Source organism: Lonchura striata, chromosome 3, assembly GCF_050655825.1.
Source record: "Lonchura striata isolate lonStrDom1 chromosome 3, ASM5065582v1, whole genome shotgun sequence".
In the NCBI taxonomy this organism is placed as follows: Eukaryota; Metazoa; Chordata; class Aves; order Passeriformes; family Estrildidae; genus Lonchura; species Lonchura striata.
This window is the reverse complement of record NC_140705.1, coordinates 1,771,735-1,799,273: the sequence shown is the minus strand read 5'-3', so window position 1 is coordinate 1,799,273 and position 27,539 is coordinate 1,771,735. Positions and strand designations below refer to the sequence as shown.

The following is a 27,539-nucleotide window of genomic DNA, read 5'->3' as shown; positions in this document are numbered from 1 at the left end:
TGAGAATAATAAGGGGGAAATTAAATCGAAAAATGAATAAAAAATGGAATTAATGGAGGGGGGAAAGGGAAAAGAAATTGAATAAAAAAGGGAAAAATTGGAATAAAAAAAGGGAAAAAATGAGAATAAGAAAGAAAAAAAATGAGAATAAAAAGGGGAAAATCAAGAGAAAATAAAGGGGGGAAATGAAAATAAAATAGAAAAAAATCAAGAGGAAAAATCAGAATAAAAAAGGGAAAATTGAGATTAAAAAAGGGAAAAATGAGAATTAAAAAAGTGGAAAAAATGAGAATAAAAAAGGGAAAAATTGGAATAAAAAAGGGAAAATTCAAGAGAAAATAAAGGGAAAAAAATGAAAATAAAAGAGGAAAAAATCAGAGGAAAAATCAGAATAAAAAAGGGAAAAATGAGAATAAAAAAGGGAAAACAAAATAAAAAATAAAGAGAAAAAAACCAACGCGACAATTGGGATTTGATTGTGATTTTTTATTTATTTTTTACACTTCTGGGGGGATTGTTGAATTTTATTTTATTTTATTTTTGAATTTTATTTTTTATTTCATTGGGATTTTTTTGGGGTTTTTTGGGGGGGATTTGGGTTTTTTTCCATGTGGAAAAAAATTCAGAATTCCCAGGAAAAAAAAAAAAGAAAATTCCCAGGAAAATTCAGAATTTTGGGGGAAAATAATTCAGATTTTTGTGGGAAAATTATTCCAAATTCCTGGGAAAATTCGGAATTTTGGGGAAATAATTCGGAATTTTGGGGAAATCATTCAAATTTTATTGGAAAATGATTCAGAATTCCCGGAAAAATTTGGAATTTTGGGGGAAATCATTCCGATTTTATGGGAAAATCATTCCAAATTCCCGGGAAAATTCAGAATCCCCAGGAAAATTCGGAATTTTGGGGGAAATCATTCAGAATTTTGGGGGGGAAAATAATTCAAATTTGGTGGGAAAATGATTCCGAATTCCCAGGAAAATTTGGAATTTTGGGGAAAATAATTCACATTTTATGGGGAAATTATTCCAAATTCCCGGGAAAATAATTCAGAATTCCCGAGAAAAATTTGGAATTTTGGGGAAAGTAAATCAAATTTTGTGGGAAAATCATTTGGAATTTTGGGGAAAATAATTCAGAATTTGGTGGGAAAATCATTCCAAATTCCCGGGAAAATTCAGAATCCCCAGGAAAATTCGGAACTTTTGGGGAAAATCATTCAGAATTTTTGGGGGAAAAAATAATTCAAATTTGGTGGGAAAATGATTCCGAATTCCCAGGAAAATTTGGAATTTTGGGGAAAATAATTCACATTTTATGGGAAAATAATTCAGAATTCCCGAGAAAAATTTGGAATTTTGGGGAAAGTAAATCAAATTTTGTGGGAAAATCATTCGGAATTTTGGGGGAAATAATTCAGAATTTGATGGGAAAATGATTCCAAATCCCCAGGAAAATTCGGAATTTTGGGGGAAAATCATTCAGAATTTTTTGGGGAAAAAATAATTCAAATTTGGTGGGAAAATGATTCCGAATTCCCGGGCAAGGAATGGACAATTGGCGGGAAAATCCCGATTTGAGCGCTGGGAATTCCCGGGACGGGGATTTGGGCTGAAATCCCGCGGTTTTGGTTAAAAGAAGAGCTGGGAATTCCCGGAACAGGGATTTGGGTTAAAATCCCGTGTTTTTGGTTAAAAGAAGCGCTGGGAATTCCCGGGATGGAGATTTGGGTTAAAATCCCGTGGTTTTGGTTAAAAGAAGGAGCGATGGGAATTCCCAGGACAGGGATTTGGGTTAAAATCCCGCGGTTTTGGTTAAAAGAAGAGCTGGGAATTCCCGGAACATGGATTTGGGTTAAAATCCCGCGGTTTTGGTTAAAAGAAGAGCTGGGTGTTCCCGGGACAGGGATTTGGGCTGAAATCCCGCGTTTTTGGTTAAAAGAAGGAGCGATGGGAATTCCCGGGATGGAGATTTGGGTTAAAATCCCGCGTTTTTGGTTAAAAGAAGAGATGGGTGTTCCCAGGACAGGGATTTGGGCTGAAATCCCGCGGTTTTGGTTAAAAGAAGAGCTGGGAATTCCCAGGACAGGGATTTGGGTTAAAATCCCGTGGTTTTGGTTATAAAGAGCGCTGGGAATTCCCGGGATGGAGATTTGGGTTAAAATCCCGTGTTTTTGGTTAAAAGGAGCGCTGGGTGTTCCCAGGACAGGGATTTGGGTTAAAATCCCGCGGTTTTGGTTAAAAGAAGGAGCGATGGGAATTCCCGGGATGGAGATTTGGGTTGAAATCCCGCGTTTTTGGTTAAAAGGAGCGCTGGGAATTCCCAGGATGGAGATTTGGGTTAAAATCCCGCGGTTTTGGTTAAAAGAAGAGCTGGGTGTTCCCAGGACGGGGATTTGGGTTAAAATCCCACGGTTTTGGTTAAAAGAAGGAGAATTGGATGTTCCCAGGACAGGGATTTGGGTTAAAATCCCGTGGTTTTCGTTAAAAGAAGAGCTGGGAATTCCCAGGATGGAGATTTGGGTTAAAATCCCGTGTTTTTGGTTAAAAGGAGAGCTGGGTGTTCCCAGGATGGAGATTTGGGTTAAAATCCCGCGGTTTTGGTTAAAAGAAGACTCTCTCCAGGTAGGCGTTGAGGAAGGTGCCGCCGGGGTCGAGGCGCCGCCTCAGGGCGCAGAAGGATCCGAAATTCGGGAACATTTCCCGCAGCTCGCGCCGCCCGCAGCTGTGCGCCTGACGGAATTCCCAAAAATCACCCCAAATTCCCGATGATTCCCGGGGTTCACCCGCACTTCAAATCCCAACTTCCGCCCGAGTTTCCCATTAAAAATCCCAATTTTCCCATTAAAAATCCCATTAAAAATCCCAATTTTACCATTAAAAATCCCAATTTTCCCATTAAAAATCCCATTAAAAATCCCAATTTTACCATTAAAAATCCCAATTTTCCCATTAAAAATCCCAATTTTCCCATTAAAAATCCCATTTTTTACCATTAAAAATCCCCTTTTTCTTCCCATTAAAAATCCCATTTTTTTGCCACTAGAAATCCCATTTTTTTGCCACTAGAAATCCCAATTTTCCCATTAAAAATCCCATATTTTTTTCCCATTAAAAATCCCAATTTTCCCATTAAAAATCCCATTATTTCCCATTAAAAATCCCAATTTTTTCCCATTAAAAATCCCATTAAAAATCCCAATTTTTTCCCATTAAAAATCCCATTAAAAATCCCATTTTTTCCCATTAAAAATCTCAATTTTTCCCATTTTCCCCCATTTTTTTCCATTAAAAATCCCATATTTTTTTCCATTAAAAATCCCATTTTTTCCCATTAAAAATCCCATTCCTTTCCATTACAAATCCCATTCTTTTCCATTAAAAATCCCATTTTTTGCCATTAAAAATCCCATTTTATTCCATTAAAAGGCCCATTTTTTCCCATTTCCCCCCAATTCTTTCCATTATAAATCCCATTTTTCACCATTAAAAATCCCATGTTTTCCCACTAAAAATCCCATTTTTTCCCACTAAAAATCCCAATTTTTTCAATTTAAAATCCCATTATTTCCCATTAAAAATCCCAAATTTTTTCCCATTAAAAATCCCAATTTTTTTCCCTTAAAAATTCCATATTTTTTTCGCATTAAAAATCCCATTTTTTTTCCCCATTAAAGATCCCATTTTTTCCATTAAAAATCCCATTTCTTCTCATTTTCCCCCAATTTTTTCAATTATAAATCCCATTATTTCCCATTAAAAATCCCAATTTTTTACCATTAAAAATCCCATTTTTTTCCATTAAAAATCCGAATTTTACCACTAAAAATCCCATTTTTTCCCATTAAAAATCCCATTCTTTTCCATTAAAAATCCCATTTTTCACCATTAAAAATCCCATTTTTCTTCCCACTAAAAATCCCATTTTTTCCCACTAAAAATCCCAATTTTTTCAATTTAAAATCCCATTATTTCCCATTAAAAATCCCAATTTTTTTCCCATTAAAAATCCCATTTTTTTTCCCCATTAAAGATCCCATTTTTTCCATTAAAAATCCCATTTCTTCCCATTTCCCCCCAATTTTTTCAATTATAAATCCCATTTTTTCCCACTAAAAATCCCAATTTTTTCCCACTAAAAATCCCATTTTTTCCCATTAAAAATCCCATTTTTTACCATTAAAAATCCCATTTTTTCCCATTAAAAATCCCAATTTTCCCATTAAAAATCCCATTAAAAATCCCAATTTTTTCCCATTAAAAATCCCAATTTTTTCCCATTAAAAATCCCATGTTTTCCCACTAAAAATCCCATGTTTTCCCACTAAAAATCCCAATTTTTTCAATTTAAAATCCCATTATTTCCCATTAAAAATCCCAATTTTTTTCCCTTAAAAATCCCATATTTTTTTCGCATTAAAAATCCCATATTTTTTCCCCATTAAAAATCCCATTTTTTCCATTAAAAATCCCATTTCTTCCCATTTCCCCCCAATTTTTCCATTAAAAATCCCATTTTTCTTCCCATTAAAAATCCCTTTTTTTCCCCATTAAAAATCCCATTTTTCCCATTAAAAATCCCATTTTTTCCATTTTTTCCCATTTAAAATCCCAATTTTTCCCATTTTCCCCCATTTTTCACCATTTTTTAAAAATTAAAAATCCCATGTTTTCCCATTTCTCCCTCATTAAAAATTCCCAATTTCCCCCCATTTCCCCCCATTCCCAAATTTTTCCATGAAAAATCCATTTTTTTTTTCCATTCCCTGGATAATTCCCATTTTTCCCAGATAATTCCCATTTTTCCCGGATAATTCCCGTTTTTCCCGGATAATTCCCGTTTTCAGAGGATAATTCCCATTTTTCCCTGGATAATTCCCATTTTCCCTGGATAATTCCCGTTTTTCCCGGATAATTCCTGTTTTTCCCTGGATAATTCCCGTTTTCCCCAGATAATTCCCGTTTTCCCGGCTAATTCCCGTTTTCCCAGAGATAATTCCCGTTTTCCCGGGATAATTCCCGTTTTCCCTGGATAATTCCCGTTTTCCCCGGATAATTCCCGTTTTCCCTGGATAATTCCCGTTTTCCCCGGATAATTCCCGTTTTCCCTGGATAATTCCCATTTTCCCTGGATAATTCCCATTTTCCCTGGATAATTCCCGTTTTCCCCAGATAATTCCCGTTTTCCCGGGATAATTCCCATTTTCCCCGGATAATTCCCGTTTTCCCTGGATAATTCCCGTTTTCCCCGGATAATTCCCGTTTTCCCGGGATAATTCCCGTTTTCCCCGGATAATTCCCATTTTCCCGGGATAATTCCCGTTTTCCCGGGATAATTCCCGTTTTCCCGGGGATAATTCCCGTTTTCCTGGGGATAATTCCCGTTTTCCCCGGATAATTCCCGTTTTCCCGGGGATAATTCCCGTTTTCCCCGGATAATTCCCGTTTTCCCGGGGATAATTCCCGTTTTCCCTGCAGAATTCCCGTTTTCCTGGGGATAATTCCCGTTTCCCCGGCTAATTCCCATTTTCCCGGGGATAATTCCCGTTTTCCCCGGATAATTCCCGTTTTCCCGGGGATAATTCCCGTTTTCCCTGCAGAATTCCCGTTTTCCTGGGGATAATTCCCGTTTCCCCGGATAATTCCCATTTTCCCCGGATAATTCCCGTTTTCCCTGGATAATTCCCGTTTCCCCGGATAATTCCCGTTTCCCTGGATAATTCCCGTTTTCCCCGGATAATTCCCGTTTCCCCGGATAATTCCCGTTTTCCCGGGATAATTCCCGTTTTCCCGGGATAATTCCCATTTTCCCCGGATAATTCCCATTTTCCCCGGATAATTCCCGTTTTCCCCGGATAATTCCCGTTTTCCCCGGATAATTCCCATTTTCCCCAGATAATTCCCGTTTTCCCGGGATAATTCCCGTTTTCCCGGATAATTCCCATTTTCCCCAGATAATTCCCGTTTTCCCGGATAATTCCCGTTTTCCCGGGATAATTCCCGTTTTCCCGGGGATAATTCCCGTTTTCCTGGGGATAATTCCCGTTTTCCCCGGATAATTCCCGTTTTCCCGGGGATAATTCCCGTTTTCCCCGGATAATTCCCGTTTTCCCGGGGATAATTCCCGTTTTCCCTGCAGAATTCCCGTTTTCCTGGGGATAATTCCCGTTTCCCCGGCTAATTCCCATTTTCCCGGGGATAATTCCCGTTTTCCCCGGATAATTCCCGTTTTCCCGGGGATAATTCCCGTTTTCCCTGCAGAATTCCCGTTTTCCTGGGGATAATTCCCGTTTCCCCGGATAATTCCCATTTTCCCCGGATAATTCCCGTTTTCCCTGGATAATTCCCGTTTCCCCGGATAATTCCCGTTTCCCTGGATAATTCCCGTTTTCCCGGGATAATTCCCGTTTTCCCGGGATAATTCCCATTTTCCCCGGATAATTCCCATTTTCCCCGGATAATTCCCGTTTTCCCCGGATAATTCCCGTTTTCCCCGGATAATTCCCATTTTCCCCAGATAATTCCCGTTTTCCCGGGATAATTCCCGTTTTCCCGGATAATTCCCATTTTCCCCAGATAATTCCCGTTTTCCCGGATTATTCCCGTTTTCCCGGATTATTCCCGTTTTCCCGGATAATTCCCATTTTCCCCGGATAATTCCCGTTTTCCCGTGGATAATTCCCGTTTTTCCCGGATAATTCCCATTTTCCCCGGATAATTCCCGTTTTCCCCGAATAATTCCCGTTTTTCCCGGATAATTCCCGTTTTCCCCGGATAATTCCCGTTTTCCCCGGATAATTCCCGTTTTCCCGGGATAATTCCCGTTTTCCCGGGGCTAATTCCCGTTTTCCCCGGATAATTCCCATTTTCCCGGTGATAATTCCCGTTTTCCCCGGATAATTCCCGTTTTCCTGGGATAATTCCCGGTTTTTTTGGCTACCTTGGCCCAGTGGGGTCTCCCTCCGTGCTTCCTCATGATTCCCTCGTAGATGCTCCAGTAGCGGCTCCGCGGCGCCTCCCGCCCGTACGGCCTGACGGGAATTCCCGGAATTCCGGGATCAGGGATCGGCCCCGGGAATTCCCGGAATTCCGGTATCGGGGATCGGATTGGGATCCAACCCCAGGATCCGACCCCGGGATTGGGGCCTCCGGAATTCTGGGATTCAGGATGGGGGATTGGACCAGGATCAATCCCGGGAATTCGGGATATTGGGATTGGGAATCAGCCGGAGCCCTGGGATCCACCTCCAGGAATTTGGGAATCAGCCGGAGCCCCGGATCCAGCCCCAGGAATTTGGGAATCAGCCGGAGCCCCGGATCCAGCCCCAGGAATTTGGGATATTGGGATTGGGAATCAGGCAGATCCTGGGATCCGGCCCCCGGAATTCAGGATCATGGAAAAGGGATGGATTCGGGATCCCGGGTTTGGGATCTAGAAGGATCTCCATGGCAATATTCCCGGTGGGAACGTTTCCATGGATTTCGAGATCCTGGGATTGGAATCTAGAAGGAACTCCATGGAAATATTGCCGGTGGGAATGGGGTCTCCTCTTCCCATGGATTTGGGATCCCGGGATTGGGATCTGCAAGGATCCCATGGCAAAATTCCCGGTGGGAATGGTGTCCCCATGGATCCGGCATTCCCATGGCAATATTCCGGTCGGGAACGTTCCCATGGATCCGGGATCCCATGGCAATATTCCCGGCGGGAAGGTTCCCATGGATCCAGCATTCCCATGTCAATATTCCCGGTGGGAACATTCCCATGGATCCAGCATTCCCATGTCAATATTCCTGGTGGGAACGTTCCCATGGATCCAGCATTCCCATGGCAATATTCCAGTCGGGAACATTCCCATGGATCCGGGATCCCCATGCCAATATTCCGGTCGGGAAGGTTCCCATGGATCCGGGATCCCATGTCAATATTCCCGGCGGGATCGTTCCCATGGATCCGGGATCCCGTGTCAATATTCCCTGTGGGAACGTTCCCATGGATCCGGGATCCCCATGCCAATATTCCGGTCGGGATCGTTCCCATGGATCCGGGATCCCATGTCAATATTCCGGTCGGGATGGTTCCCATGGATCCGGGATTCCCATGGCAATATTCCGGTCGGGAACGTTCCCATGGATCCGGGATCCCCATGGCAATATTCCCGGCGGGATCGTTCCCATGGATCCGGGATCCCATATCAATATTCCCTGTGGGAAGGTTCCCATGGATCTGGGATCTGCAGGGATTCCCATGGCAATATTCCCTGTGGGAATGTTCCCATGGATCCGGGATCTGCAGGGATCCCCATGCCAATATTCCGGACGGGAACAGTGTCCATGGATCCGGCATTCCCATGCCAATACTCCGGTTGGGATCGTTCCCATGGATCCGGGATCCCATGTCAATATTCCCTGTGGGAATGTTCCCATGGATCTGGGATCCCATGTCAATATTCCGGTCGGGATCGTTCCCATGGATCCAGGATCCCCATGCCGATATTCCGGCCGGGATCGTTCCCATGGATCCGGGATCCCGTGCCAATATTCCGGCCGGGAATGTTCCCATGGATCCGGGATCCCATGCCAATATTCCGGCCGGGAATGTTCCCATGGATCCGGGATCCCGTGCCGATATTCCGGCCGGGAATGTTCCCATGGATCCGGGATCCCGTGCCGATATTCCGGCCGGGAATGTTCCCATGGATCCGGGCCGGGCTCTCACCGGTACATGAGCACGTTGATGTAGCAGCTGTCCCGCCGGAAGCACGGGCTCAGCGGGATCTCGTCCCGCCGGGAAAAGCGGATCTCCACCGGGAAGTGCGCGCCGATCCCGGGATTCCGATCCAGCTCCGCCTTCAGCTCCAGCAGCGCCTCCCGCGTCTTCCCGCTGCGCCCGGAAAAACCCCGCTCAGCGGCACGGAATTCCCGGGAATGTCCGGGAATGATCTTCCCGTGGGGTTTGGGATCCCGGGATTGGGATCTGGGGATTGGGATCTCCTCCCATGGAATTCCCGGGAATGTCCTGGAATGTTCTGCCCAGGGGTTTGGGATCACGGGACTGGGATCTGCAGGGATCTCCTCCCATGGAATTCCCGGGAATGTCCTGGAATGATCTTCCCGTGGGATTTGAGATCCTGGGATTGAGATCTCCTCCCAGGGAATTCCTGGGAATGTTCTGTCCAGGGTTTGGGATCCTGGGATTGGGATCCGCAGGGATCTCCTCCCATGGAATTCCCAGGAATTTTCTGGAATGTTCTGCCCAGGGTTTGGGATCCCAGGATTGGGATCTGGGGATTGGGATCTCCTCCCATGGAATTCCCGGGAATGTCCTGGAATGATCTTCCCGTGGGGTTTGGAATCCCAGGATTGGGATCTGGGGATTGGGATCTCCTCCCAGGGAATTCCCGGGAATGTTCTGCCCAGGGCTTTGGGATCACGGGATTGGGATCTGGGGATTGGGATCTCCTTCCCAGGAATGTTCTGGAATGTTCTTCCCGTGCGGTTGGGATCCTGGGGTTGGGATTTCCAGGCCCAGGGAATTCCCAGGAATGTTCTGGAATGTTCTGCCCAGGGTTTGGGATCCTGGGATTGGGATCTGGGGATTGGGATCTCCTCCCAGGGAATTCCCAGGAATGTTCTGGAATGATCTTCCCGTGGGGTTGGGATCCTGGAATTGGGATCTCCTCCCATGGAATTCCCAGGAATTTTCTGGAATGTTCTGCCCAGGGCTTGGGATCCCGGGGTTGGGATCTCCATGTCCAGGGAATTCCTAGGAATGTTCTGTCCAGGGTTTGGGATCACGGGATTGGGATCTGCAGGGATCTCCTCCCAGGGAATTCCCAGGAATGTTCTGGAATGTTCTGCCCAGGGATTGGGATCACGGGATTGGGATCTGCAGGGATCTCCATGCCCACAGAATTCCCGGGAATGTCCTGGAATGATCTTCCCGTGGGGTTTGGGATCCCGGGATTGGGATCTGGGGATTGGGATCTCCTCCCAGGGAATTCCCGGGAATGTTCTGCCCAGGGCTTTGGGATCACGGGATTGGGATCTGGGGATTGGGATCTCCTTCCCAGGAATGTTCTGGAATGTTCTTCCCGTGCGGTTGGGATCCTGGGGTTGGGATTTCCAGGCCCAGAGAATTCCCTGGAATGTTCTGGAATGTTCTGCCCAGGGGTTTGGAATCCCGGGATTGGGATCTGGGGATTGGGATCTGCAGGCCCATGGAATTCCCGGGAATGTTCTGGAATGTTCTGCCCAGGGGTTTGGGATTCCGGGATTGGGATCTCCATGTCCATGGAATTCCCGGGAATGTTCTGGAATGATCTTCCCATGGGTTTGGGATTCTGGAATTGGGATCTCCATGTCCATGGAATTCCCAGGAATGTTCTGCCCAGGGGTTTGGAATCCTGGGATTGGGATCTGCAGGGATCTCCTCCCAGGGAATTCCCGGGAATGTTCTGGAATGTTCTGCCCAGGGGTTTGGGATCCTGGGGTTGGGATCTGCAGGCCCAGGGAATTCCTGGGAATGTCCTGGAATGTTCCTCCCGTGGGATCAGATGGATCCGGGATTTGGAATGAGATTGGGATCTGCAGGGATCTCCATGCCCACGGAATTCGGGAATTCCATGGGGATGGCCCAGTCCTGGACCGGGATCTGGGAATTCCCATGGGAACGGATCGGAAATTCGGGAATTCCATGGGGATGGCCCAGTCCTGGACTGGGATCTGGGAATTCCTATGGGAACGGATCGGAAATTCGGGAATTCCCGTGGGAATGGATGGGAAATTTGGGAATTCCTTGGGGATAGCCCAGTCCTGGACCGGGATCTGGGAATTCCCACGGGAATGGATTGGAAATTTGGGAATTCCATGGGTATGGATCCAAAATTTGGGAATTCCATGGGGATGGCCCAGTCCTGGACCGGGATCTGGGAATTCCCGTGGGAATGGATGGGAAATTCGGGAATTCCATGGGAATGGATGGGAAATTCGGGAATTCCATGGGAATGGATGGGAAATTCGGGAATTACATGGGGATGGCCCAGTCCTGGACCGGGATCTGGGAATTCCCACGGGAATGGATTGGAAATTTGGGAATTCCATGGGAATGGATGGGAAATTCGGGAATTACATGGGGATGGCCCAATCCTGGACCGGGATCTGGGAATTCCCGTGGGAATGGATGGGAAATTTGGGAATTCCATGGGAATGGATGGGAAATTTGGGAATTACATGGGGATGGCCCAACCCTGGACCGGGATCTGGGAATTCCCGTGGGAATGGATGGGAAATTCGGGAATTCCATGGGAATGGATGGGAAATTCGGGAATTACATGGGGATGGCCCAGTCCTGGACGTGCTGCCGGAAGCGGCACTCGTAGTTGAAGATCCGGTGGCTCTGGTCGACGTTCTCCGTGCGGGAGCTGAAGAGCAGCCGGAAGAAAATCCGGTTGATCCAAACCACCATCCTGGGAAAGAAGGTGCTGCCGGGAAAAATCGGGAATTCAGACGGAATTTCCATCCCGGAAAATCCCAACGAGGGGGGGGAAGGGAGCGGCGACGGCCGGCAAAGGATCCGGGAATTCCGGGAATGTTGGCGAGGGGTTTTCATGGGAAGGGAATCCCGGCACGTTCCGCGATTATTCCGATCCCGATCCCGATTCCGATCCCAATTCCAATCCATCCCAATCCTGATCCCATCCCAATCCCGATCCCAATCCCATCCCAATCCTGATCCCAATCCCATCCCAATCCCGATCCCAATCCCATCCCAATCCTGATCCCAATCCCATCCCAATCCTGATCCCAATCCCATTTTAATCCTAATCCCAATCCCAATCCATCCCAGTCCTGATCCCATCACAATCCTGATCCCAATCCCAATCCCCATCCCAATCCATCCCAATCTTGATCCCAACCCAATCCTGGTCCCGATCCCAATCCAGAGCCCAATTTGAATCCTGATCTCCATCCTGATCCCAATCCCAAATCCCAATCCTGATCCCAATCCCAGTCCCAATCCTGATCCCGATCCCAGTCCCAATCCTAATCCCGATCCCAGTCCCAATCCTGATCCCGATCCTGATCCCAATCCTGATCCCATCCCAGTCCTGGTCCTAATCCTGATCCGGATCCCAATCCTGATCCTGATCCCAGCCCCGATGCCGATCTCCATTCCATCCCAATCCTGATCCCAATCCCCATCCCAATCCGAATCCCATCCTAATCCTGACCCCAATCCCAATTCCGATCCCAGTCCCTATCCGGATCCAGATCCCGATCCAGATCCAGATCCAGATCCAGGTCCCAGTCCCATCCTAATCCCAATCTGGATCTGAATCCCGATCCCGATCCCGATCCTGATCCCAATTCCAATACTGATCCCAATCCTGATCCTGATCTAAATCCCGATTCTGATCCCTGTCCTGATCCTGATCCCAATTCCAATCCAGTTCCCAATCCTGATCCCAATCCCAATCTCAATCCCGATCCCAATCCCAATCCCAGTCCCGATTCCATCCCAGTCCTCATCCTGATCCTGATCCCATCCCCATCCCGTTCCAATCCCAAATCCCCTTCCAATCCCAAATCCCAATCCCAATTCTGATCCTGATCCTGATTCCAATCCCAATCCCGGCCCCAGTCCCGATCCTGATCCCCATCCCATCCTAATCCTGATCCCAATCCCGATCCCGATCCCAATCCTGACACTGACCCTGATCCCGATCCTGATCCAAATTCCGAATCTGATCCAGATCCAGATCCAGGTCCTGATCCCAATCCCAATCCCAATCCAAAACCAATTGTAATCCCAAAAATCCCAAATCCCAAATCCCAAAAATCCCAAATCCCAAACCCCAAATCCCAAAAATCCCAAATCCCAAACCCCAAATCCCAAATCCCAAAAACCCCAAATCCCAAACCCCAATTCCCAAACCCCAAATCCCAAATCCCAAACCCCAAATCCCAAATCCCAAATCCCAAATCCCAAACCCCAAATCCCAAATCCCAAACCCCAAATCCCAAACCCCAAATCCCAAATCCCAATTCCCAAATCCCAAACCCCAAACCCCAAACCCCAAATCCCAAATCCCAAATCCCAAATCCCAAACCCCAAATCCCAAATCCCAAACCCCAAATCCCAAATCCCAAATCCCAAATCCCAAACCCCAAATCCCAAACCCCAAATCCCAAATCCCGAATCCCAAATCCCAAATCCCAATCCCGAATCCCACCTGATCCAGAGCAGGAACTGCAGGAGGTGATATCCCACGGCGTAATCCCAGAACCAGCTGGACGAGGAGCACGGAGCCTGGAAATCCGGGAATTCGGGAATTCCGGGAATGTTTTCCCGCATTTCCGGGAATTTAGGGAATTTTGGGGATTTTTTAAAAGGGAATTTAGGGAATTTTTTTTAGGGATTTTAGGGAATTTCAGGAATTTTTTTTTTTTAATTTTAGGGATTTTTTTTAGCATTTCAGGGATTTTTTTCAGGGATTTTAGGGAATTTTCAGGGATTTTAGGGAATTTTTGGGATTTTAAAAATGGAATTTAGGGAATATTTTAGGGAATTTCAGGGATGATTTTTTTTTTTCAGGGATTTTTTTTTTGGAATTTCAGGGATTTTTTTTAGCATTTCACGGATTTTTTCAGGGATTTTAGTGAATTTTTGGGATTTTTTTAAAGGGAATTTAGGGAATTTTTTTTTTGATTTTAGGGAATTTCAGGGATGATTTTTTTGGAATTTCAGGGAATTATTTTTGCATTTCAGGGATTTTTTTTCAGGGATTTTCCCAGGGATTCAATGGAATTTTAGGGATTTTAGTGATTTTTTTCTTATGGATTTTAGGGAATTTCAGGGATTTTAGGGAATTTTTTTTTTTTGGAATTTCAGGGAATTTTTTCAGGGATTTCAGGAATTTTTTGGGGGGATTTCAGGGATTTGGGGAATTTTAGGGAATTTTTTTTTCGGGATCTCAGGGAATTTTAGGGATTTTTTTCCTAGGGATTTTAGGGAATTTTATGGAATTTTAAGGATTCCGGCTATTTTAGGGAATTCCGGGATTTTTTTTAGGGAATTCCGGGATTTCAAGGATTTTAGTGATTTCATGGAATTTCGTGGATTTCAGTGATTTTTTCGGGATTTGAGGCATTTCTGGGAATTTAGGGAATTCAGAGAGATTTCAGGAACTTTAGAGATTTTAGGGAATTTTAGGGATTTTTCTGGATTTCAGGGAATTTTAGGATTTTTTCCCAGGGATTTTAGGGAATTTTATGAGATTTTAAAGAATTTCAGGAATTCCCGGAGCCCATTCCCAAAATCCCGAAATTCCCAATCCAAAATCCCTCCCTGGAATTCCGGGAAATTGGAAATTCTGGGAATTTTCGGGATCCCTCCCCAAAATTCTTCCTCCCACCCCAAAATCCCTCCCTGGAATTCCAAGAACTCAAAAAATTCCCGGAATTCCCGGAGCCCATTCCCAAAATCCCGGAATTCCCAGCCCTGGAATTTTGGGATCTCGGAAAATCCTGGAAGTTTTGGGATTCCGGGAACTGGGAATGTTGGGAATTCCGGGAATGTTGGGAATTCTGGGAATGTTGGGATCCCTGCTTTGGATATTGAAAATTCCCGGAATTCCCGGAGCCCATTCCCATAATCCCGGAATTCCCAACCCTGGAATTTTGGGATCTCGGAGAATCCTGGGATTTTTGGGATTCTGGGAACTGGGAATTTCGGGAATTCCGGGAATGTTGGGATCCGTGCCTGGGTGGTGGGGTCCTGGTAGATGATCCGGACGTTCTCGGTGTGCGGGAACCACAGGAAGCGGAAAAATTCGGAATTCTGCAGGTGCTCCTCCAGCTGATCCAGCACCTGGAAAAAATTCCCCCAAAAAAATTCCCAGGAAAAAATTCCCAGAAAAAAATTCCCGGGAAATTACTCCCAGAAAATATTCCTCAAAAATATCCCTAGGAAATATTCCCTGGAAATATTCCCGGGAAAAATTCCCAGGAAATTATTCCCAGAAGATATTCCCAAAAAAAGTTAAAATAGGAATTATTCCCTGGAAATATTCCCAGGAAAAATCCTAGAAAAAATTCCCCAGGAAATTATTCCCCCAAAAAATTATTCCCAGGAATTATTCCCAGAAAATATTCCCAAAAAAGTGAAAATAGGAATTATTCCATAATAAACATTCCAGGGAAATTATTCCCAGAAAAAAAATCACCAAAAAAATTCCCAGAAAAAATTGGCAGAAAATTATTCCCAGAAAATATTCCTCAAAAATATCCCTAAGAAATATTCCCAAAAATATTAAAATAGAAATTATTCCCACAAAAAAATTCCCAAGAAATTATTCCCAGAAAATATTCCCAGGAAATTATTCCCAGGAAAAAATTATTCCCAGGAATTATTCCCAGAAAAAAATTCCTGGGAAATTATTCCCAGGAAAAATTCCCAGCAGGAATTCCAGGAATTTTCCCCACATTCCTGAGAAAATTCCCAGAGTTTTTCCCTGATTCCTGAGGAAATTCCCGAGAAAATTCCTGAGAAAATTCCAGGAAACTTTTCCTTATTCCCAAGGAAATTCCCAGAGTTTTTTCCTGATTCTTGAGGGAATTCCTGAGGAAATTCCTGACAAAATTCCCAGGAAAATTCCAGGAATTTTCCCGGCATTCCTGAGGAAATTCTGAAAGCTTTTCCTGACTCTTCAGGAAATTCCTGAGAAAATTCCTGAGAAAATTCCTGGAAAAATTCCTGAGAAAATTCCAGGACTTTTTCTGGCGTTCCTCAGGAAACTCTGAAAGTTTTTCCTCATTCTTGAGGAAATTCCTGAGAAAATTCCTGAGAAAATTCCAGAGAATTCCAGGAATTTTCCCGGCATTCCTGAGGAAATTCCCGATAATATTCCTGATGAAATTCCTGATAATATTCCTGACAAAATTCCCAGGAAAATTCCAGAAAATGCCAGGAATTTTCCCGGCATTCCTGAGGAATCTCTGAGAGCTTTTTCCTGATTCTCGAGGGAATTCCTGAGGAAATTCCTGAGGAAATTCCCAGTAAAATTACAGAAAATTCCCTCAATTTTTCCCCCATTTTTGTGTAAACTCCCGCCTAAATTCCTGCCAAAATCCCCACCTAAATTCCATGTTTTTCCCCCAAATCCCGGGAATTCTGGATCCATGGGGTACCTGTGTGAGGGTGGAGGGGAAGGCCACCTCCATCAGCCGGAATCCCGGGAATTCTCCCCCATTCCCGAGAGAATTCCAGGAATTTTTCTGCAATCCTGAGGAAATTCCTGATAATATTCCTGACGAAATTCCCAGGAAAATTCCGGAAAATGCCAGGAATTTCCCCGGCATTCCTGAGGAAACTCTGAGAGCTTTTTCCTGATTCCTGAGGAAATTCCTGATGAAATTCCCAATAAAATTGCAGAAAATCCCCCCAATTTTTCCCCCATTTTCGCGTAAACTCCCGCATAAATTCCCATGTAAATCCCCACCTAAATTCCATGTTTTTCCCCAGAATTCCGGCCGGAATCCCGGGAATTCCCAGGGATGGGGGTACCTGTGTGAGGGTGGAGGGGAAGGTGATCTCCCTGAGGCGGAATCCCGGGAATTCTCCCCCATTCCTGAGAAAATTCCAGGAATTTTCCCAGCCTTCCTGAGGAATCTCTGAGAGCTTTTTCCTGATTCTCGAGGGAATTCCTGAGGAAATTCCCAGTAAAATTGCAGAAAATCTTCCCAATTTTTCCCCCCGTTTTTGCGTAAATTCCCGTTGAAATTCCTGTCGATATTCCTGCCTAAATTCTGCGTTTTCCCCCAGAATTCTGGCAGAAATTCCGGGAATTCCTGATCAATCCAGGTACCTGTGTGAGGGTGGAGGGGAAGGCGATTTCCCTGAGGTGGAATCCCGGGAATTCTCCCCCATTCCTGAGAGAATTCCAGGAATTTTTCTGCATTCCTGAGGCAATTCCCGTGTAAATCCCCACCTAAATTCTGTGTTTTCCCCCAGAATTTTGGCAGAAATTCTGGGAATTCCTGATCAATCGGGGTACCTGGGTGAGGGTGGAGGGGAAGGTGATCTCCCTGAGGCGGAAGCTTGGGAATTCTCCCCCATTCCTGAGAGAATTCCAGGAATTTTCCCTGCAATCCTGAGGCGATTCCCGTGTAAATCCCCACCTAAATTCCGTGTTTTCCCCCAAATCCCGGGAATTGCGGATCCGTGGGTACCTGTGTGAGGGTGGAGGGGAAGGCCACCTCCCTCAGCCGGAATCCTGGGAATTCTCCCCCATTCCCGAGAGAATTCCAGGAATTTTTCTGCAATCCTGAGGTGATTCCTGATAATATTCCTGACGAAATTCCCAGAAAAATTCCGGAAAATGCCAGGAATTTCCCCAGCATTCCTGAGGAATCTCTGAGAGCTTTTTCCTGATTCTCGAGGAAATTCCTGAGGAAATTCCTGACGAAATTCCCAGTAAAATTGCAGAAAATTCCCTCAATTTTTCCCCCATTTTCGCGTAAATTCCCGCCTAAAATCCTGCCAAAATCCCCACCTAAATTCCATGTTTTTCCCCCAAATCCTGGGAATTCCGGATCCATGGGTACCTGTGTGAGGGTGGAGGGGAAGGCGATCTCCCTGAGGCGGAATCCCGGGAATTCTCCCCCATTCCTGAGAGAATTCCAGGAATTTTCCCGGCATTCCTGAGGAATCTCTGAGAGCTTTTTCCTGATTCTTGAGGGAATTCCTGAGGAAACTCCTGACGAAATTCCCAATAAAATTGCAGAAAATCCCCCAATTTTTCCCCCATTTTCGCGTAAATTCCCGCCTAAAATCCTGCCAAAATCCCCACCTAAATTCCACGTTTTTCCCCCAAATCCCGGGAATTGCGGATCCGTGGGTACCTGTGTGAGGGTGGAGGGGAAGGCGATCTCCCTGAGGCGGAAGGCGGGCACGCACTGGAAGGTGACGCTCAGCACCACGCCCAGCGCGCCCAGGTGCAGCCGCGCCGCCCCGAACAGCAGCGACGCCGCGGCACCGTCATCATCATCATCATCGTCATCATCATTGTCACCGTTGTCACCGTCACCATCGTCATCGTCACCATCACCATCATCATTGTCACCGTTGTCACCATCGTCACCGTCACCGCTGTCACCGCCGGCGCCGGTGGCCGAGCAGCGCAGCACACGGCCCGAGGCCAGCAGCAGCGACAGCGCCACCACCTGCCCGGAAAGGGGATTGCGGCCTCGGTCAGTCATTCGGGGGTTGGGGGGGATTTTTGGGGGATTTTTAGGGGTTTTTTGGGGATTTTTTTAAGGATTTTTTAGGGTTTTTTCGGGGATTTTTAAAGGGTTTTTTTGGGGATTTTTTAGGGGTATTTTAGGGGTTTTTGAGAGATTTTTTAGGGGTTTTTTAGGGGTTTTTTAGGGGTTTTTTGGGGATTTTTTAGGGGTTTTTTGGGGATTTTTAGGGGTTTTTTAGGGGTTTTTTGGGGATTTTTTGGGGATTTTTAGGGATTTTTTAGGGTTTTTTGGGGGATTTTTTAGGGTTTTTTTGAGGATTTTTTAGGGGTTTTTTGGGGATTTTTTAAAGGATTTTTTAGGTTTTTTTGGGGATTTTTTTAGGGGTTTTTTTGGGGTTTTTTAGGGGTTTTTTTGGGGATTTTTTTAAAGGATTTTTTAGGGGTTTTTTGGGGATTTTTTTAGGGGTTTTTTTGGGGTTTTTTAGGGGTTTTTGGTGGGATTTTTTAGGGGTTTTTGGTGGGATTTTTTAGGGATTTTTGGTGGGATATTTTGGTGGATTTGGGAGCGGGGGGTGTGTCTGGATTCCCGAAATTCCCAGAATTCCCTGAATTCCCAAAATTCCTGGAATTGCACCTGGGTGGTCATGCTGGATGTCGGTGTTGTGGTTTTTTGGGGATTTTTGGGGTTTTTTGGGATTTTCGGTGGGATTTTTTAGTGGATTTGGGAGCAGGGGGCGTGTCTGGATTCCTGAAATTCCCGGAATTCCCAGAATTCCCGGGATTGCACCTGGGTGGGCAGGATGTCATGCTGGATGTCGATGTTGTGGTTTTTTGGGGATTTTTGGGGTTTTTTGGGATTTTCGGTGGGATTTTTTAGTGGATTTGGGAGTGGGGGGCGTGTCTGGATTCCCGGAATTCCCGGAACTCCCAAAATTCCCGGAATTCCCGGGATTGCACCTGGGTGGGCAGGATGCCGTGCCGGATGCCGGTGTTGTGGGTGCCGGTGCCGATGACTCCGGCCGCCGTCACATCGGACACGGCGCCTAAACTGGGACGGGAAATTCGGGATGAGAATTCCCAAACCCCAAATCCCAAAAACCCCAAATCCCAAACCCCGAAAATCCCAAACCCCAAATCCCAAAAACCCCAAATCCCAAACCCCGAAAATCCCAAACCCCAAATCTAAAATCCCAAAAATCCCAAACCCCAAATCTAAAATCCCAAACCCCAAATCCCAAAAAACCCCAAATCCCAAATCCCAAACCCCAAATCCCAAACCCCGAAAATCCCAAACCCCAAATCTAAAATCCCAAAAATCCCAAACCCCAAACCCCAAATCCCAAACCCCAAATCCCAAAAAACCCCAAATCCCAAATCCCAAATCCCAAAAATCCCAAACCCCAAACCCCAAAAACCCCAAAAACCCCAAATCCCAAACCCCAAACCCCAAACCCCAAATCCCAAACCCCAAACCCCAAACCCCAAATCCCAAACCCCAAATCCCAAACCCCAAACCCCAAACCCCAAACCCCAAATCCCAAATCCCAAACCCCAAATCCCAAATCCCAAATCCCAAATCCCAAAAATCCCAAACCCCAAACCCCAAAAACCCCAAAAACCCCAAATCCCAAATCCCAAACCCCAAAAACCCCAAAAACCCCAATTCCCAAATCCCAAATCCCAATTCCCAAATCCCAAATCCCAAATCCCGAAAACCCCAAATCCCAAATCCCAAATCCCAATTCCCAAATCCCAAACCCCAATCCCAAATCCCGATCCCGAATTCCCGCTCACTTCGGCAGGGCCAGGCCGTGCTTGTCGAGCTCCCGGTGCAGCTCCGAGAGGAGAATTCCGCCCTCCACCGTCACCTGCAGCTTCTCCTTGTCCACCTGCCAAAATTGGGGAATTTTTGGGAATTTTGGGAATTTTGGGGAATTTTTGGGGATTTTTGGGGATTTTTGGGGATTTTTGGGTGATTTTTTGATGATTTTGGGGAATTTATTTGGATTTTTGGGGGATTTTTTCCACCGTCACCTGCAGATTCTCCTTGTCCACCTGGAGACATTTGGGGAATTTTTGGGAATTTTTGAGATTTTTTGGGAATTTTTTGGGAATTTTTTGGTGATTTTCGGATGATTTTGGGGAATTTATTTGGATTTTTGGGGGATTTTTTCCACCGTCACCTGCAGCTTCTCCTTGTCCACCTGGAATAATTCGGGGATTTGGGGAATTTTTGGGAATTTTTGGGAATTTTTGGGAATTTTTCGGTGATTTTTTGATGATTTTTGGGAATTTATTTGGATTTTTGGGGAATTTTTTCCACCGTCACCTGCAGCTTCTCCTTGTCCACCTGGAATAATTCGGGGATTTGGGGAATTTTTGGGAATTTTTGGGAATTTTTTGGGAATTTTTTGGGAATTTATTGGTGATTTTCGGATGATTTTGGGGAATTTATTTGGATTTTTGGGGGATTTTTTCCACTGTCACCTGCAGCTTCTCCTTGTCCACCTGGAAAAATTTGGGAATTTTTTGGACTTTTTGGGAAATTTTTGGGAATTTTCCAGGGACTTTTTAGGGAATTTTTGGGGACTTTTTGTGGACTTTTTGTAGGGATTGTTTTGTTGATTTTTTTGGGGGAATTTTTGGTGCTTTTTTGGGGAAATTTTTCGAATTTTGGGGGGATTTTCTGCCGCGATATTTTGATGATTTTTTTAATATTTTGGGTGAATTTTTTGGTGACTTTTTGAGGAATTTTCCGGTGATTTTTGGTGATTTTTTGGGGGAATTTTTGTGGATATTTTTGGCAAATTTGGGGGATTTTTTCGGGATGTTTTGGGGATTTTTTTTTGTGATCTGCGGTGATTTTGGGGGGCATTTTTGGTGATTTTTTTTTGGTGATTTTTAAAATTTTTTGATGATTATTTTGTGGAATTTGGGGGGACTTTGGGGGGATTTTTTTGTTGCTTTTTTTGGGAATTTTTGGTGCTTTTTTGGGGGGAATTTTTGGAATTTTTTTTTAAATTTTTTTTATATTTTGGGTGAATTTTTACCGATTCCTTCACTTTTTTTTTTTTTGATTTTCCGAAACATTCCCGTGCTGACCTGCAGGACCCCGTTCATTGTTTTGAATTTTTTGGTGATTTTCGGGGAATTTGGGGGGGAATTTTTGGGTGATTTTGGTGATTTTTTGGGGCATTTTTGAGTGATTTGGGGTGATATTTTGGTGGAATTTTTGTGGCAATTTTTGGCGAATTTGGGGGATTTTTTGGGGATTTTTTTTGGTGATCTGTGGTGATTTTGGGCAATTTTTTGTGGTTTTTTTTTTTTTTCCGGTGATTTAAAAAATTTTTGTAATTATTTTGTGGAATTTTGGGGGGATTTTGGGGGATTTTTTGTTGATTTTTTTGGGAATTTTTGGGTTATTTAAAAAAAAATTTTGGTGGAATTTTCTGATGTTTTTTTTAATATATTTTGGGTGAATTTTTACCAATTCCTTCGCTTTTTTTTTTGTTTTTACGCGTTTTTTGGGGATTTTGGGGAAGCTGCGGGGCTGACCTGCAGGACGCGGTTCATTATTTTGAATTTTTTGGGTGATTTTGGGGGAATTTTTTTTTTAATTTTTGGTGGAATTTTGTGGTTGTTTTTTCCCCTATTTCGGGCGAATTTTCACCGATTCCTTCGCTTTTTTTTTTCATTTTTTCCGTGTTTTTTTGGGATTCTGGGGCAGCTGCGGGGCTGACATGCAGGACGCGGTTCATTATTTTGAATTTTTGGGTGATTTTTTTTTAATTTTTGGTGGAATTTTCTGCATTGTTTTTTTCCCTATTTTGGGTGAATTTTCACCGATTCCTTCACTTTTTTTTTTAATTTTTTGCATTTTTTGGATTTTGGGGAAGCTCCGGGGCTGACCTGCAGGACGCGGTTCATTATTTTGAATTTTTTGGGTGATTTTGGGGGGGATTTTTTTTGAATTTTTGGTGGAATTTTCTGGGTTGTTTTTTCCCCTATTTCGGGCGAATTTTCACCGATTCCTTCGCTTTTTTTTTTCATTTTTTCCGTGTTTTTTTTGGGATTCGGGGCTGACCTGCAGGACGCGGTTCATGTGGCCCATGTGGATGAGGAAGCCGTCGGAGCAGGCGATGTCCGAGGGCGAGTGGCCGCCCCCGACCACCTTCACGCGCTTCCCCCGCTGCTGCGCCAGCGCCAGGATCTGCCCCAGCGGCACCAAAAACAGCCAAAAACATCGGGAATTGCCCCAAAAAACAGCCCAGAAACATCGGGAATTACCCCAGAAAAACAGCCAAAAACATCGGGAATTACCCCAAAAAAACAGCCCAAAAACATCGGGAATTATCCCAAAAAAACCCATCCTGAAACATCGGGAATTACCCCCAAAAAACAGCCAAAAACATCGGGAATTACCCCAAAAAAACCAGCCCAAAAACATCGGGAATTATCCCAAAAAAACCAGCCCAAAAAACAGCCAAAAACATCGGGAATTACCCCAGAAAAACAGCCCAAAAACATCGGGAATTACCCCAAAAAAACAGCCCCAAAACATCGGGAATTATCCCAAAACACAGCCCAAAAATATCGGGAATTACCCCAAAAAACAGCCCAAAAACATCGGGAATTGTCCCAAAAAAACAGCCCCAAAACATTGGGAATTATCCCAATAAAACCCATCCTGAAACATTGGGAATTGTCCCAAAAAACAGCCCCAAAACATTGGGAATTATCCCAAAAAACAGCCCAAAAACATCGGGAATTACCCCAAAAAACAGCCCAAAAATATCGGGAATTACCCCAAAAAACAGCCCAAAAACATCGGGAATTGTCCCAAAAAAACCCCTCCTGAAACATCGGGAATGTCCCAAAAAACCCATCCCAAAATCCGGGAATATCCCAAAAAGCCCCACACAAAACATTGGAATTATCCCAAAAAACCCCAAATTCCCTGGGAATTCCCAAAACCCCCTCGGGATCACCCCTCCCCCTCCCATTCCCTTTCCCGCCGCTCCGGCCGGAATTCCAGAATTTTCCTGGGATTTCCCGGGATTTTCTGGGATTTTCTGGGATTTCCCCAGGATTTTCCCAGGATTTCCCAAGGATTAACTGGGATTTTCCTGGGATTTTCCCGGGATTTTTCTGGGATTTTCCCAGGATTTTTCTGGGATTTTCCCGGGATTTTCCCAGGATTTTTCTGGGATTTTTCTGGGATTTTCCCAGGATTTTTCTGGGATTTTCCCGGGATTTTCCCAGGATTTTTCTGGGATTTTTCTGGGATTTTCTGGGGATTTTCCCTGGATTTTTCTGGGATTTTCCCTGGATTTTTCTGGGATTTTTCCGGGATTTTCCTGGGATTTTCCTGGGATTTTTCTGGGATTTTTCCGGGATTTTCCCAGGATTTTTCTGGGATTTTTCTGCGATTTTCCCGGGATTTTTCCGGGATTTTCCCTGGATTTTTCTGGGATTTTCCCAGGATTTTCCTGGGATTTTTCTGGGATTTTCCCAGGATTTTCCCGGGATTTTCCTGGGATTTTTCTGGGATTTTCCCAGGATTTTCCCGGGATTTTCCTGGGATTTTCCCTGGATTTTTCTGGGATTTTCCCAGGATTTTCCCAGGATTTTCCTGGGATTTTTCCAGGATTTTCCCAGGATTTTTCTGGGATTTTTCCGGGATGTTCCCGGGATTTCCCGGGATTTTTCCAGGATTTTCCCAGGATTTTTCCAGGATTTTCCCGTGATTTTCCCGGGATGTTCCCGGGGTTTGCTCACCTGGCGCAGCTCCCGGAGGTCGCGGGGCTGGAAGAAGAGCTCGGGGCTGCACCCATGGGTGCCGGCCCAGTTCCGGAACCGGAACCCGGAGCGGCCCCGGAGCTGCCCGGGAAACCCGGGATCGGCCTGCGGAAAATCCGGGATCAGCCCGGGAAACCCGGGATCAACCCGGGAAACCCGGGATCAGCCCGGGAAACCCGGGATCAGCCCGGGAAATCCAGGATCAGCCCGGGAAATCCGGGATCAGCCCAGGGGATCAGCCCGGGAAACCCGGGATCGGCCTGCGGAAAACCCAGGATCAGCCCGGGAAACCCGGGATCGGCCTGCGGGAAATCCGGGATCAGCCCGGGAAATCTGGGATCAGCCCGGGAAACCCGGGATCAGCCCGGGGGATTTGGGATCAGCCCGGGGGATTTGGGATCAGCCCGGGAAATCCGGGATCAGCCCGGGAAATCCGGGATCAGCACAGGGGATCAGCCCGGGGGATTTGGGATCGTCCCAGGGGAATTTGGGATCGTCCTGGGAAATCTGGGATCAGCCCGGGAAATCCGGGATCAGCCCGGGAAACCTGGGATCATCCCGGGGGATTTGGGATCAACCCGGGATCAGCCCGGGAAATCCGGGATCAGCCCGGGAAATTTGGGATCAACCCAGGGGATCCGGGATCAGCCCGGGAGATCCGGGATCAGCCCGGGAAATCCGGGATCAGTCTGTGGGAAATCCGGGATCAGCCCGGGAAATTTGGGATCAACCCAGGGGATCCGGGATCGTCCCAGGGAATTTGGGATCAGCCCGGGAAATCCGGGATCAGCCCGGGGAATTTGGGATCAGCCCGGGGAATTTGGGATCAGCCCGGGAAATCCGGGATCAGCCCAGGGGATCCAGGATCGTCCCGGGAAATCCGGGATCAGCCCAGGGGATCCAGGATCGTCCCGGGAAATCCGGGATCAGCCCGGGAAACCCGGGATCAGCCCGGGAAATCTGGGATCGGCCCGGGGGATTTGGGATCAGCCCGGGAAACCCGGGATCAGCCCGGGGGATCCGGGATCGTCCCGGGGAATTTGGGATCAGCCCGGGGAATTTGGGATCAGCCCAGGGGATCAGCCCGGGAAATTTGGGATCGTCCCGGGAAATCCGGGATCAGCCCGGGAAACCCGGGATCAGCCCGGGAAATCTGGGATCGGCCCGGGGGATTTGGGATCAGCCCGGGGAATTTGGGATCAGCCCAGGGGATCAGCCCGGGAAATCTGGGATCGTCCCGGGAAATCCGGGATCAGCCCGGGAAACCCGGGATCAGCCCGGGGGATCCGGGATCGTCCCGGGGAATTTGGGATCAGCCCGGGGAATTTGGGATCAGCCCAGGGGATCAGCCCGGGGAATTTGGGATCGTCCTGGGAAATCCGGGATCAGCCCGGGGGATCAGCCCAAGGGATCCGGGATCGTCCCGGGGAATTTGGGATCGTCCCAAATCTCAAACCCCCAAAATTCCCAAATCCCCCGAAATTCCAAATTTCCCCAAAAAAATCCCCAATTCCAAAAACTCCAATTCCCCAAATTCCCAAATCCCAAATTTCCCTGGAAAAATATCCCCCAAAATTCGGGAGTTTTCCACCTTTTCCCAGGGATTTTCCCTTTTGAGATTCCCAAAAATTCTCCCAAAATTCCCAAATTCCTGAATTCCCCCCAAACCACAAAATCTCCCCAGAAATGGGAAAAATCCCCCCCAAAAAAACTGGGAAAAAAAACCCCCAAAATTTGGATTTTTTTTACCTTTTCCCAGGAATTTTCCCTTTTGGGATTCCCAAATTCCCAAAATCCCAAATTCCCCAAAATCCCGAACCCCCAAAATTCCCAAAATTCCCAAAAAAACGGGAAAAAATTCCCAAAAAATCGCCAAACCCCCAAAATTCAGGGAATTTTCCACCTTTTCCCAGGAATTTTCATTTTGAGATTCCCCAAAATTCCCAAAAATCCAAAACTGCCAAAATTCCCCAAACCCAAAAAATCCCCCCCAAAAAACCAGAAAAAAATCCCCAAAATTCAGAATTTTTTAACATTTTCCCGGGAATTTTCCCTTTTGGGATTCCCAAATTCCCAAATTCCAACATCCCAAAAATCCCAAACCCCCAAAATTCCCCAAAATCCCCAAAATCTCCCAAAAGCCCTGGGAAAATTCCCAAAAAACCCCAAAAATTGGGAATTTTTGACCTTTGGAGCGGCCGAGAGCCGCGGGCTGGGGGCGGGGTTGGATTTTCCGGGAATTTCCCCAAAATTCCCAAAAATCCCGAATTCCCAACTCCCAAAATTCCCAAAAATACCCGAATCCCAAAAGTCCCAAACCCCCAAATCCCTAAACCCCAAAAATCCCCAAAAAAGAGGGAAAAAAATCCTAAAAAATTGGGGAAAAATAAATCCCCAAAAAATCCAAAAATTCGGGAATTTTCAAACTTTTCCTGGGAATTTTCCCTTTTGGGATTCCCAAAAATTCCAAAATTCCCAAAACCCCAAATCCCTAAAACCCAAAAATCCCAAAAAAGAGGGAAAAATATTCCTAAAAAATTGGAAAAAAAAATCCCCAAAATTCGGATTTTTTTTACCCTTTCCCGGGAATTTTCCCTTTTGGGATTCCCAAATTCCCGAATCCCAAATTCCCAAAAATCCCGAACCCCCAAAATTCCCAAAAAATCCCCAAAATCTCCCAAAACCCCAGGGAAAATTCCCAAAAAAACCCAAAAATTGGGAATTTTCGACCTTTGGAGCGGCCGAGAGCCGCGGGCTGGGGGCGGGGTTGGATTTTCCCAAAATTTCCCCAAAATTCCCAAAAATCCCGAATTCCCAACTCCCAAAATTCCCAAAAATCCCAAAAGTCCCAAAACCCCAAATCCCTAAACCCCAAAAATCCCCAAAAAAGAGGGAAAAAAATCCTAAAAAATTGGGGAAAAAAATCCCCAAAAATCCCAAAATTCGGGAATTTTCAAACTTTTCCTGGGAATTTTCCCTTTTGGGATTCCCAAAAATCCCAAAATTCCCAAAACCCCAAATCCCTAAAACCCAAAAATCCCAAAAAAGAGGGAAAAATATTCCTAAAAAATTGGAAAAAAAAATCCCCAAAATTCGGATTTTTTTTTACCCTTTCCCGGGAATTTTCCCTTTTGGGATTCCCAAATTCCCGAATCCCAAAATTCCCCAAAATCCCGAACCCCCAAAATTCCCAAAAAATCCCCAAAATCTCCCAAAATCCCTGGGAAAATTCCCAAAAAACCCCAAAAATTGGGAATTTTTGACCTTTGGAGCGGCCGAGAGCCGCGGGCTGGGGGCGGGGTTGGATTTTCCCAAAATTTCCCGAAATTCCCAAAAAAATTCGGGAGAAGCCGCGCGGGAATTTCCTCACCATGCCGGAGCCGCTTCCCGCCGCGCCTTTTTGGGGATTTTGGGGATTTTGGGGAATTTTGGGGAATTTTGGGGAATTTTGGGGATTTTTGGGCTCGGAGCTCGCGGCGGCCGCGGAATTCCCGG

The 27,539-nt window shown here is 45.8% G+C and overlaps 1 protein-coding gene across 3 annotated transcripts; it reads right to left on the bottom strand.

Moving 5' to 3' along the window:
* Positions 1–465: 465 nt before the first annotated feature.
* LOC110477408 (L-gulonolactone oxidase) lies at positions 466–27,539 on the bottom strand. 3 transcript variants are annotated; one of them, XM_085574299.1, is made up of 13 exons: positions 27,415–27,538; positions 24,024–24,149; positions 22,330–22,455; positions 20,040–20,134; positions 19,203–19,293; positions 18,153–18,225; positions 17,905–18,086; positions 14,765–14,872; positions 13,236–13,312; positions 11,334–11,483; positions 8,720–8,884; positions 6,941–7,031; positions 466–2,733 (listed from the first exon to the last, which is right to left on the bottom strand). In XM_085574299.1, exons 1-13 carry the CDS (start codon positions 27,415–27,417, stop codon positions 2,605–2,607), a joined length of 1,416 nt encoding a protein of 471 aa, XP_085430425.1. In that variant the 5' UTR covers positions 27,418–27,538; the 3' UTR covers positions 466–2,604. The 3 variants fall into 3 exon arrangements, with proteins under 3 accessions (XP_085430425.1, XP_077638612.2, XP_085430426.1); XM_077782486.2 differs by having other exon boundaries at positions 17,905–18,225; positions 27,415–27,539; XM_085574300.1 differs by lacking the exon at positions 24,024–24,149 and having other exon boundaries at positions 17,905–18,225.

Bases quoted from the DNA above. Each gene is read 5' to 3' on its own strand.
- LOC110477408 (XM_077782486.2), bottom strand. The intron at 7,032-8,719 runs GTGAGAGCCCGG...AATTCCCGTCAG, and splicing joins ATCAACGTGCTCATGTACCG to GCCGTACGGGCGGGAGGCGC. The intron at 2,734-6,940 runs GTAGCCAAAAAA...GAATTCCGTCAG, and splicing joins GGAGACCCCACTGGGCCAAG to GCGCACAGCTGCGGGCGGCG.